At 42.4% G+C, this 12,585-nt stretch overlaps 1 protein-coding gene across 2 annotated transcripts; it reads right to left on the bottom strand.

Moving 5' to 3' along the window:
* Positions 1-5,782: 5,782 nt before the first annotated feature.
* Positions 5,783-12,585, bottom strand: LOC115175477 (transformer-2 protein homolog alpha). Of its 2 annotated transcripts, none has more exons than XM_029734724.1 (9): positions 12,424-12,584; positions 10,800-10,927; positions 10,535-10,679; positions 9,962-10,021; positions 9,597-9,785; positions 8,412-8,527; positions 7,294-7,473; positions 6,746-6,816; positions 5,783-6,374 (listed from the first exon to the last, which is right to left on the bottom strand). In XM_029734724.1, the coding sequence occupies exons 1-9, from the start codon at positions 12,457-12,459 to the stop codon at positions 6,364-6,366; spliced, it is 936 nt and encodes a 311-aa protein (XP_029590584.1). In that variant the 5' UTR covers positions 12,460-12,584; the 3' UTR covers positions 5,783-6,363. The 2 variants fall into 2 exon arrangements, with proteins under 2 accessions (XP_029590584.1, XP_029590583.1); XM_029734723.1 differs by lacking the exon at positions 5,783-6,374 and adding an exon at positions 6,385-6,633 and having other exon boundaries at positions 6,712-6,816; positions 12,424-12,585.

Raw genomic sequence — 12,585 nt, 5'->3', positions numbered from 1 at the left:
GTACGACCTCTTTCACTGTAGCTATTCCTCTTTACATGAGGAAGATGAAACTCTATAGGTCAACATCAGTGGTGTAAAGTACTTAAGTCGTTTTTTGGGGTATCTGTACTTTACTATTTATATTTTTGACAACTTTTACTTCACTACATTCCTAAAGAAAATATTGTACTTTTTATTTCATACATTTTCCTTGACAACCCAAAGTACTCGTTACATTTTGAATGCTTAGCAGAACAATAAAATTGTGAAATTCACACACTTATCAAGAGAACACATGGTCATCCCTACTGCCTATGTTCTGGCAGACTCACTTAACACAACAGCATCTTTTGTAAATAATGTCTGAGTGTTGGAGTGTGCCCCTGGCTATCCATAAATTAAAAAAACAAGAAAATGGTACTGGCTGCTTTGCTTAATATAAGGAATTTGAAATTATTTATAATATTTAAGTATATTAAATATTATTTTTAAGTATATTTTAGCAATTCAATTTTTATACTTACAGTTGAAGTCGGAAGTTTACATACACCTTAGCCAAATACATTTAAGCTCAGTTTAATTTAATCCTAGTAAAAATTCCCTGTCTTAGGTCAGTTAGGATCTCCACTTTATTTTAAGAATGTGAAATGTCAGAATAATAGTAGAGAGTTTGATTTATTTCAGCTTTTATTTATTTCATTATTGGGGTCAGAAGTTTACATGCTACAAAATACTAATTGAGTGTATTGCCTTTTAAATTGTTTAACTTGGGTCAAACGTTTCGGGTAGCCTTCCACAAGCTTCCCACAATAAGTTGGGTGAATTTTGGCCCATTCCTCCTGACAGAGCTGGTGTAACTGAGTCAGGTTTGTAGGCCTCCTTGCGCACACGCTTTTTCAGTGCTGCCCACAAATTTTCTATAGAATCGAGGTCAGGGTTTTGTGATGGACACTCCAATACCTTGACTTTGTCCTTAAGCCATTTTGCCACAGCTTTGGAAACGTGCTTGGGGTCATTGTCCATTTGGAAGACCCGTTTGCGACCAAGCTTTAACTTCGTGACTGATGTCTTGAGATGTTGCTTCATTATATCCACGTCATTTTCCTCTCTCATGATGCCATCTATTTTGTGAAGTGCACCAGTCCCTCCTGCAGCAACGCACCCCCACAACATGATGCTGCCACCCCTGTGCTTCACGGTTGGAATGGTGTTCTTCGGCTTGCAAGCGTCCCCCTTTTTTCTCCAAACATAATGATGGTCATTATGGCCAAACAGTTCTATTTTTGTTTCATCAGACCAGGGGACATTTATCCAAAAAGTACAATATTTATCCCCATGTGCAGTTGCAAACCGTAGTCTGGCTTTTTTATGCCGGTTTTTGAGCAGTGGCTTCTTCCTTGCTGAGCGGCCTTTTAGGTTATGTCAATATAGGACTTGTTTTACTGTGGATATAGATACTTTTGTACCTGTTTCCTCCAGCATTTTCACAAGGTCCGTTGCTGTTCTGGGATTGATTTGCACTTTTCGCACCAAAGTACGTTCATCTCTAGGAGACAGAACGCGTCCCCTTCCTGAGCGGTATGACGGCTGTGTGGTCCCATGGCGTTTATACCTGCGGACTATTGTTTGTACAGATGAACGTGGTGCCTTCAGGCGTTTGGAAATTGCTCCCAAGGATGAACCAGACTTGTGGAGGTCTACAATCTTTTTTCTGAGGTCTTGGCTGATTTCTTTTGATTTTCCCATGACGTCAAGCAAAGAGGCACTGAGTTTGAAGGTAGGCATTGAAATGTATCCACAGGTACACCTCCAATTGACTCAAATTATGTCAATTAGACTATCAGAAGCTTATAAAGCCATGACATAATTTTCTGGATTTTCCAAGCTGTTTAAAGGCACAGTTAGCTTAGTGTATGTGAACTTCTGACCCACTGGAATTGTGATACAGTGAATTATAAGTGAAATAATCTGTCTGTAAACAATTGTTGGAAAAATTACTTGTGTCATGCACAAAGTAGATGTCCTAACCAACTTGCCGAAACTATAGTTTGTTAACAAGAAATTTGTGGAGCGGTTAAAAAACGAGTTTTAATGACCTAAGTGTATGTAAACTTCCCACTTCAACTGTATGTGTGTTTCTGTGTGTTTCTTCACAGTCCCCTCTGTTCCATAAGGTGTATTTTTATCTGTTTATACATTCTGATTCTACTGTTTGCATCAGTTACTTGATGTGGAATAGAGTTCCATGTAGCCATGGCTCTATGTAGTACTGTGCGCCTCCCATAGTCTGTTCTTCACTTGGGGATTGTGAAATCACTAAGTACGCCCCTGCACATGAAAAAAAAAACACACACACACACACACTTTACAACACCACGACAGCTGATAACAAGTTCATTATACAGTTAGCAATTAAGCATTCACAAAAACTGAATAACTCAACATTGAGACATGAAATAGGCTAGGGTGTACTACATTCTGTGAATTGACTGTAATTCTCCCCTCCACTGCCCTGGTCAGCTAACAGTCAGCTTAAGACTGGCTATGTGTTTAACTGGACCTCCTGGCTAGATGACTACGGCTTTGGAAAGTGTACTGACCTGAAGAGATGTAACGTCTTCCCAGATGGGAAACCCTTCCCTCAGAGCAACAACTGGAGACACAAGGGCTACGTCTACGTATGGCACTCCATGGGTGAGAGTCTCACTCAAACACAGTCAATTACGCATAGACATGCACACAGTCATAAACAAACACACAGATACATGCACCATGTCCCTCTCCCTGTCCTCCTGGAGGACCTGAGCCCTAGGACCATGCCTCAGGACTACCTGGCCTGATGACTCCTTGCTGTCCCCAGTCCACCTGGTTGTGCTGCTGCTGTTCTGCCTGCGGCTATGGAACCCTGACCTTTTCACCGGACTCTCTCTCTCTCTACCACACCTGCTGTTTCGACCTCTGAATGCTCGGCTATGAAAAGCCAACTGACATTTACTCCTGAGGTGCTGACCTGTTGCACCCTCTACAACCACTGTGATTATTATTATTTGACCCTGCAGGTCATTTATGAACGTTTGAACATCTTGGCCATCTTCTGTTATAATCTCCACTCGGCACAGCCAGAAGAGGACTGGTCACCCCCTGTAAACTTCCGACTTCAACTGTAAGTATACTTAAACCAAATACTTTTAGACTTTTACTCAAGTAGTTTTTTACTGGGTGACTTTCACTTTTACTTGAGTCATTTTCTATGAAGGTATCTATACTTTGATAGTATGTATGACAATTGGGTACTTTTTTGACCACTGGTCAACATAGACTAGTAGAGTAGGTCTCCTTTCTTATATTTTCCATAGTAAGTGCATCTTGGAATAAAAAAAAATTGATCTTGAGAAAAGACTTTGTTCTAGAACTAATGGTTTCTTATGAATCTGTAACATTATCTTCTATAGTTTATGTTCCTGACCCCACGGCCCCAGTAGTGTGATGGTAGCCATTACCCAGTGGGCTCCGCTGTCATTAGGGCCAAGGTCTCCAGATAAACATTTGTTATCTCCTTTCTATTACACCATTGCCTCTGATCAGTCACCTAGCCTGCCTGAATCACAATGATCTTCATTGGTACTTTTTTTACTCCTCTCCAAACCAATCTGTGTTACTTAGATTGACCCCTCCCCCCGATCACACCATCCACCGTATGGATCACACCCATCCCAGTGTTTTCTTAGCCAAGGTGTGTCACTCACTCTTGGACTGATTGGATTATCCAGCATGGCAGAAACACAATGCATAGAGCTGACAATCCCTGTGGTCTTCTATGATCTGCTCTTCTACACCACATTTATCTGAACGCTATGTCCTCTTGAGTGAAGTCTGCCGGCCCTCTTGAGGATTGCACATAGAAAAATAGAAAATAGAGCAGTAATTCGCATTTTATGTGGAGAACTGGTTCTTTCTACAGTATGTAGTGTATTGCTATCTACAGTGTTGGGTATGGTTCCCCATGCTGAACATACACTATAAAGGAATGTCTGACTAGTGTAAACATTAACAAGTATTATCAAAAACAGGAGCAAAGAGGTGTGAATTTAGCTTGTTTGATCAGAGATGGGCTGAATACAATAGTAGTCAGTCGGGGATAATTAGCTTGAGAAGTAGGCACATTTCAGTGAAGGGATGAATGTCAAAAGCAGCGGTTTCATTTATCAATCATGTGTGCTTATACTGTTCTTACGAGCAAGTCATTGGCAAATACAATGAACAAAAATATAAATGCAACATGTAAAGTGTTGGTCCCATGTTTTATGAGCTGAAATAAAAGATCCCATACATTTTACATATGCACAGGCTCTCTCTCATTGTGTGCACAATTTTGTTTACTTCCCTGTTAGTGAGCATTTCTCCTTTGCCAAGATAATCCATCCACCTGACAGGTGTGGCATATCAAGAAACTGATTAAACAGCATGATAGTTACACAGGTGCACATTATGGTGGGGACAATAAAAGCCCCCTCTAAAATGTGCAGTTTTGTCACACACAATACCACAGATGTCTCAAGTTGAGGGAGCGTGCAATTGGAATACTGACTGCGGAAATGTCCACCAGAACTGTTGCCAGAAGATTGAATGTTAATTTCTCTACCATACGCCGCCGTCATCATTTTAGAGAATTTGGGAGTAAGTCCAACCATCCTCCCAACCGCAGAACATGTGTAACCACACCAGCCCAGGACCTCCACTTCCGAGTTCTTCACCTGCGGGATCGTCTGAGACCAGCCACCCGGACAGCTGATGAAACTGTGGGTTTGCACAACGAAAGAATTTCTGCACAAACTGTCAGAAACCATCTCAGGGAAGCTCATCTGCGTACTCATTGTCCTCACCAGTGTCTTGACCTGACTACAGTTGGGTGTTGTAACAGACTTCGGTGAGCAAATGCTCACCTTTGATTGCCACTGGAGAAGTGTGCTCTTCATGGATTAATCCCGGTTTCAACTGTACCGGGCAGATGGCAGCGTGTGGTCAAGCGGTTTGCTGATGTCAACGTTGTGAACAAAGTGCCCCAAGGTGGGGTTATGGTATGGGCAGGCATAGGCTGTGGACAAACGGCAATTTGAATGCAGAGATGCTGTGATCCTGAGGCCCACTGTCGTGCCATTTATCCGTCACCATGTTTAAGCATAATGCACTGCCGCAAGGATCTACACACAATTCTAAGAAGCTGAAAATGTCGTTCTTCCATGGCAGACATGTCACCACCCGTTGAGCATGTTTGGGATGCTCTGGATCAATGTGTACTAAATGCGTGTTCCAGTTCCCACCAATATTCAGCAACTTCGCACAGCCATTGAAGAGTGGGACAACATTCCGAAGGCCACAATCAGCCCGATCAACTATGCAAAGGAGATGTCACTCTGCATGAGGCAAATGGTGGTCACACCAGACACTGACTGGTTTTCTGATCCTCGCCCCTACTTTTTTTGTTGAGGTATCTATTCCGTCATGTGAAATCTATAGATTTGGGCCTAATGAATTTCTCAATTGACTGATTTCCTTATGAACTAACTCAGTGAAATTGTTGCATGTTGCTTAAACAGGTTAAACAAACTTATCTTGTTTTGTATTTTTCATTAGGCTGATAGATGCATGGTGATTAGGACTTGCACTGTGGTGAACAAGTACATAAAATCAATGAAATCTTTTGTTCAAAGATCTGTATTGCCATGCGGATCCCAGAGACAACTCTGCTGAATGATACCTTAACAAAGCTTCATGTTTAATTCAGAATTCAAAGAAATGTACATTTAGGGATTTTATATTTTTATTTCCATAAAAACAAAATAACATCAAAATAAACATCTCTGGAGGGTATCCCAATAACATCTAAAACTAAAAGATGTCACTTAATAACAAAGACCCTCCTCAAACCAGTGATACTTTCGAGATCAATTTCACATTTACTGCCAAAACCAATGAGCCTGTTTGAATACTAAACATCCTTCTTTCCTTGAGGTAACCACTGATCTGACAAGGCTGGATTGGTGAAAGCAATACAACGGACACAACACTTCAATTTATCCAGTCACTTATAGATCAGTGACAAGCTGAAGAGAAGGGAGTGTTTTAAAAGATACTCAAATGGGCACAAATAGTTTCATTACTCCCCTCTGGGTCTTCAGCACAGACACTACATAGATGCGTCAAAGTAAAAAAATAAAGACATCTACAGCACGTAAACAAGACTTCTTACAAACTGACTTTCTTGCAGAGGCGCTTCGTCTGTTGATATACACTTTAGTTAGCTTGACAACGCTCCCGACCCGCTCTGCTCCAATGTGCTTAACGGAAAAAAAATAAAAATAACTTGACCTTGATGAAAGTTTGTTAGTATCGACCTGTAAAGAGACAAGGATCCATTCTTAGTGTGATAGGCTCCATGTTAGTGTGATAGGCTCCATGTTAGTGTGATAGGCTCCATGTTAGTGTGATAGGCTCCATGTTAGTGTGATAGGCTCCATGTTAGTGTGATAGGCTCCATGTTAGTGTGATAGGCTCCATGTTAGTGTGATAGGCTCCATGTTAGTGTGAGTCCCTCAGACAAACAAAGTATAGTTTAGAGTTGAACAATGGCTTTTGAGGTGTGTGTGGACATGCGTGTGTGTGTGTGGACATGCGCGTGTGTGTGTGGACATGCGCGTGTGTGTGTGGACATGCGCGTGTGTGTGTGGACATGCGCGTGTGTGTGTGCTTACGTGTGTGTACTTACGTGGGCTGTATGAGCGAGACCTGGAGCGCGACCTGTATCTACTGTAGTAGGGTGAGGGAGAGCGTCTGCGACTGAAGGACGGAGAGAGAACAGATTTATACTAGTGTGAGGAATAACTCACCATACCCCAACAGGACAAGTAACCCCATTCATCCCCTCATATTTAACCTGAACAACAACAGTGTTAACGAGTTAAATATGTTCTTTCTTATTCCAAATACAGTATCAGTCAAAAGTTGACACCTACTCATTCTATGGTTTTTATTTTATTTTTACTATGCCAAGAGTGCAAATCTGTCAAAGGCAGGCTACTTTGAAGAATCAAAAATATATTGATTCATTTAACACTTTTGGTTACTACATGATTCCATGTGTTGTTTTGATGTCTTCACTATTATTCTACAATGTAGAAAATAGTAAAAATAAAAACCTTGAATGAGTAGGTGTCCAAACTTTTGACTGGTACTGTATATTCATAGCTAACCAAGGTTATCTCCGAGGTGAATGTGAATCTATTGAAAGAAGTCAACATCTTGAGTATCACTCACCTGTACTTGTCGTACTCGTCATATCTGTCGTATCCCCGGTCTCCACGATCGTATCCCCGGTCATATCCACGGTCGTAGCCACCACCGCGTCGATCATCGTATCGGTCGTACGAGTCCCGTCCCCTCCTCCCTCCACCACCGCTGCTGCCGCCATTGTTTCGTTCCCCCCCACCACCATTACTGAGGAAAGGGACAACAACAGTTAAGATTTCCTCAAACACAATCACTGGCTGTGTCCAAATGGCACCAGATTCCCTATGTAGGGGATGGGGTGCCACTTCACACAGCTCATAACTCCCAATAAACTAAGTCATCCCCCAGTATCACCACTTCCCACCAGGACAATAAACTAAGTCATCCCCCAGTATCACCACTTCACACCAGGACAATAAACTAAGTCATCCCCCAGTATCACCACTTCCCACCAGGACAATAAACTAAGTCATCCCCCAGTATCACCACTTCACACCAGGACAATAAACTAAGTCATCCCCCAGTATCACCACTTCACACCAGGACAATAAACTAAGTCATCCCCCAGTATCACCACTTCCCACCAGGACAATAAACTAAGTCATCCCCCAGTATCACCACTTCACACCAGGACAATAAACTAAGTCATCCCCCAGTATCACCACTTCACACCAGGACAATAAACTAAGTCATCCCCCAGTATCACCACTTCCCACCAGGACAATAAACTAAGTCATCCCCCAGTATCACCACTTCACACCAGGACAATAAACTAAGTCATCCCCCAGTATCACCACTTCACACCAGGACAATAAACTAAGTCATCCCCCAGTATCACCACTTCCCACCAGGACAATAAACTAAGTCATCCCCCAGTATCACCACTTCACACCAGGACAATAAACTAAGTCATCCCCCAGTATCACCACTTCACACCAGGACAATAAACTAAGTCATCCCCCAGTATCACCACTTCACACCAGGACAATAAACTAAGTCATCCCCAGTATCACAACTTCACACCAGGCCATCCAAGAAGATAAAACAGCAATACACACATGAGAGAAATACAGTGTAGTTACAGCAAGAGATGGAAATCTGCATAAAACCACACAACAAGCAGAGATTCACCATCCTATACTTACTGTGTGGGTCGGCCCATGTAGATGCCAGGCGTAGGGGTGTGGGCCCTCTTGGTGATAGAGAAGTCCACTCTAATACGTCTCCCATCCAGCTCCATACCGTTGGCCCGCTCCATTGCCTAGGGAAACAAAGAGGTACAAAAAGACAGCAGTTTAAAAATCAGTCACTGAAAATGAGCTCCATCTCATGGGTTCTACATGTACAGGGAAAGTTTGAGGTAAAAAAGACAAAAGGTTTAATGTGTGTTCATACTGAGCACAGATTGAACCCTCCCATTGGTCCAACGCTGAACCAAAGATGGTTCAGTATGAAGATATGTAGAAACTGCTTCTCCAATAGACGCAGTGTAGGCGATGTCAACGTGACAGTGGCTAGCTAAGCTCATGTGTAGAAACAAGTCAACAGGGCAAACGGTTGTCTCACGCCGAACTGCGCATGTGCAGGCTGTCAAATCAAAGGCACCCAAGAAAGTAATTTTTGATGACAGTGTCACTTTTAGAAGGTTGGAGTAATAACATGTTCAGCTACTTAAGACATTGGCTCAAACCTAGGTTGTGCCTTTAGATGGTGAAAATTAACAACTAAGGAATCATTTCACTTCTCAAACCCGTCTGCTTCGCAAGCATTCCCAGGGGTCTCACGATGTTGGGCCTCTGGGATTAACCTTCATTACAGTGATGAGTTCCCCGGGTCACTTGTACCACTTCATGTGAGTGGCAAGACTGACACCTGGTGGTGCTTATGAGTAATCACACTTCACACAACATGAAACGAAACTAGTGTACCGACTAGTCAGTGTACAATATCAATGGTTCCAGGTGAATTAGCATAACAGGCTTATTGAACATTTTACATCTTTAAGAACCGAGGAATAAGGCCATTGATGGCACCAAAAGCAAAGTTACCATCGGTTCTTAGGTGTATCACAACATGATCAACAGCATTACTTCTTATAACAACAAAATTCATTTTAAATAGGACCCATCATGTGCTTCCTAATCCATGGCTCTTTCTCAATTAATCTTTTCTTGATTCCTGGCATTCTCACCTTCTCAAAATCCATTGGATAAGTTCTGAGGGGAAGGGCCTCGGACATTCTCCAACACAGTTGAGAAGACAAGGAGATAGAATGCAATAGTCGAGGAAAAACTAATTTGAGAAAGAGGCCCAGACTGTTTGTCCCATACCTCCTTTGAATCGGCGATCCTCTCGAAGTAGACGAAGGCGAAGCCACGGGAGCGCCCGGTGCGCTGGTCATAGACCACATTAACCCCAGCCAAAGGGCCGTACCGGCCAAATACCTCCCTCAGGTCCTTCTCCGTGGTGTACAAGCTCAGTCCAAACACCCCCAGACACTGGTTGGGGTCAGGGTTCGCCTGGAGGTCAAAGGGATCAGAGTTCACAGCAGCTGATATGAACATTACCATCCACTAGGTGTAGCATGCAATCTCTGCCCTCACACTCTTCGTCTCTCTGTCACACACACTGTGGCCCACTGTGTTAAAACACTATGTAGAAGGCAGAAGGTATTACAGTAAGAAGATGTACATACCCTGGCATCCTCACCACCTCCTGCTCCCTGACTGAATGTCTCTTTTCTGAAGTCATGGCTCTATTGTAGGGTGAGTTAATAAAAGGGGTTATTAAATACGTCACATTCTGTTTCCTGTAACAAACAATACAAGAGGGATCAGGACAGGAGCAGCATAGGAATACTAACTGGTAAATGAACATGCTACCTATACATCAAACTGTGTCAAACATTCCTACCATAAACTACGTACACACACCTTAATCAAATCCCATAAAGCAGCTGCAAGCCATAAAACACATCTGACAATTGTATTTTCTATACAACACAGCGGTCCCTCTACCACAGGGTTTCCCAACCGTGTTCTTGGTAACCAGCAGATGTTTAACATATCTGTTGTATCCCTAAACTGGCCCACCTGGTTTAACCAGTTAAACTATTCAACAAGCCCTTAACTAGTTGAATAAGGTGTGCCAGTTTAGGGCTACAACAAATATCTGAAACGTCAGGAGGAGGAGAAGGTTGGGAAGTACTGCTTTACCCCCATCAGCAGCCAGACCCTGACCTTTGACCTGTAAATGATGTGTCACTCACCCTGCTGCTGGGGCGGCGGCGGTTAGGCGATGCACTCTGGCTCTTCTTCTTCCGGTATTCCGGGCTGTAGGAGCGGGACTTCTTCCGGTTGGAGGGGGAGCGAGAGCGGCTGTACCGGCGGTTAGAGTGCCTACGAGAGTGAGACCTGGAGAAAGGATTTAGTGTCAAGTTAAGCAAAAAGCACAATTTAACATTACCCTTCACAAAGAGAATGGAATCAATGAGATAGGAAGTGGGGGTTCCAATAACAGGAGGACAGGCTTACCTGGACTTAGAGCGGGACCGAGACTCTGAGTGTTTGGCAACGCGGGATGGGCTCGGGGAGCCAGATCTGCTCTCCGACTTGACCCGAACAGGACTGCCACGGTCCGATTTGGATGGGGAGCGAGAGTCCTAATGTTACAGTAACCGCGTGTTAAAAAGGCCCCCTCTTACTTACACACACAGGAACAGACAAGCAACTGTTCAAAGTCAGACATACACAACTAGAGCACATACACTGTGGAGGAAAAGGTTAGCGCTCCACCACATCTATTACATGTGATAGAAAAGCAACAACAAAAAAAAAGTCTTCAATTGGAATAATAATTTGCTAGAACCCTGTCATAATGTTAACAAATGCCATGTCTCGTTTCTTCTACCTGGGTCAAACTAAAGTCATCATGCATGTTTTATCTATAGAAAGGGAGCATAGTAGTGTAAAGACACTTGGAACATATACCATACATTTACTTAACCTAGGGACACATTCATTCTTTCTTCCAGTTTCTTTATATACTCTACTTCCTTCTCTCAGGAATTATACTGTTCTTCGCCGTTCTTCTTTTTTCAGTTTTCATTTTCTGATTCCGGGTTCTCTTCCCCAAATAGAAACCATTTTCACCTTTAGTCATACATACTGCAAGCGCTTCTATATCTGACCACCAATCTTCCAGTTTCATTGATTTTTCCCCTTCCCACATCTATGTTCTGCTCTGTAACTGTTTTTCATAAGGCTTCGTTTATTCTTGGATATTTTCTTCCACATTCTTGGATAAAACTCTTCAAATCCTTCACGATCATTAACCTTAATGAAAAAAGAACATTTAATAAAATTAAAGATCATGAATTTATAGAAAAATAAGATCTTTCGTTAAATAATGTATACAGTATCTGTAGCAGGACAAGTACTTGACTTGCAGAAATGTTGTATTACCCTACATCTCAGAAGGGTTCAGTAATGATGACTACAACTTTTCAAGAGGTACACTGCAATACATATTTTTTTCTTTCTGCAATTCATAGTTGTGGCACACCGAGTAAATTAACATTGTGAGAACAGTTCTGTCTCACCACTAGCTACCGCTAACTTATTTAGCTACACTACAGGAAGTGGCTTGAAGCTCCGATTGCTTGACTGCAACTTACTTTTGCGACAAAGGCTTCCACCAAACTTACCTGGGGGCTAGCTAGAACCTAGCAACAGCTAACGTATCTGTGTAACGTGTATAACGTTGCACTTACGCTACCGGTAGCGTCATGTCCGATAACGTCGTTAGCCACTTAGCTATGGAAGTTAGCTCGCAAGCTATTGTATTGTTCAGATGGCAACAAATAGCGAAAGGTAACGTTAGCTAGGTAGCTAATCTGTTTAATTTTGAAGAAATATGTTGTTCATCTCGTTATCCCAGCAATCTTACAATTGTGTGAGGAACATTTTAAATTGCCATCTTGCTACTTTTTATTTTAAATTACCAACTCAACTCGCAAATTATCTAGCAAGCCACAGCGTTAACTTACTAACGAATACACTGATAATAACCGTAACTAGCTAACGTTAGCTAGCTATGTCAGCAAAAGAAAGGAACGATAAGACATGATTTTGGTTTCCGTTGCAAGTTAATACTTACTCGCCCATCAAAGTGTCCATCCTCTAGGTCACTCATTTTGTAATTAGAATAGCTAACGATATAGCTCGCTACGTTTTCAGACAAAATTAGTAGCGTCCTCCTTTGTGCTTGTCTTTCTCGCGGTGTAACAAGATGGCGGCGACTGCAGTTTGTTTATAAACT

The sequence above is a fragment of the Salmo trutta genome, chromosome 36 (assembly GCF_901001165.1).
Source record: "Salmo trutta chromosome 36, fSalTru1.1, whole genome shotgun sequence".
In the NCBI taxonomy this organism is placed as follows: Eukaryota; Metazoa; Chordata; class Actinopteri; order Salmoniformes; family Salmonidae; genus Salmo; species Salmo trutta.
The sequence above is the reverse complement of the archived record's forward strand: the minus strand, read 5'-3'. Positions and strand labels throughout refer to the sequence as shown.

Bases quoted from the DNA above. Each gene is read 5' to 3' on its own strand.
- LOC115175477 (XM_029734723.1), bottom strand. From the start codon at position 12,459: ATGAGTGACCTAGAGGATGGACACTTTGATGGGCGA. The intron at 10,680-10,799 runs GTAAGCCTGTCC...TCCTTTCTCCAG, and splicing joins CGGTCCCGCTCTAAGTCCAG to GTCTCACTCTCGTAGGCACT. The intron at 6,817-7,293 runs GTGAGTGATACT...TCCGTCCTTCAG, and splicing joins GACGAGTACGACAAGTACAG to TCGCAGACGCTCTCCCTCAC.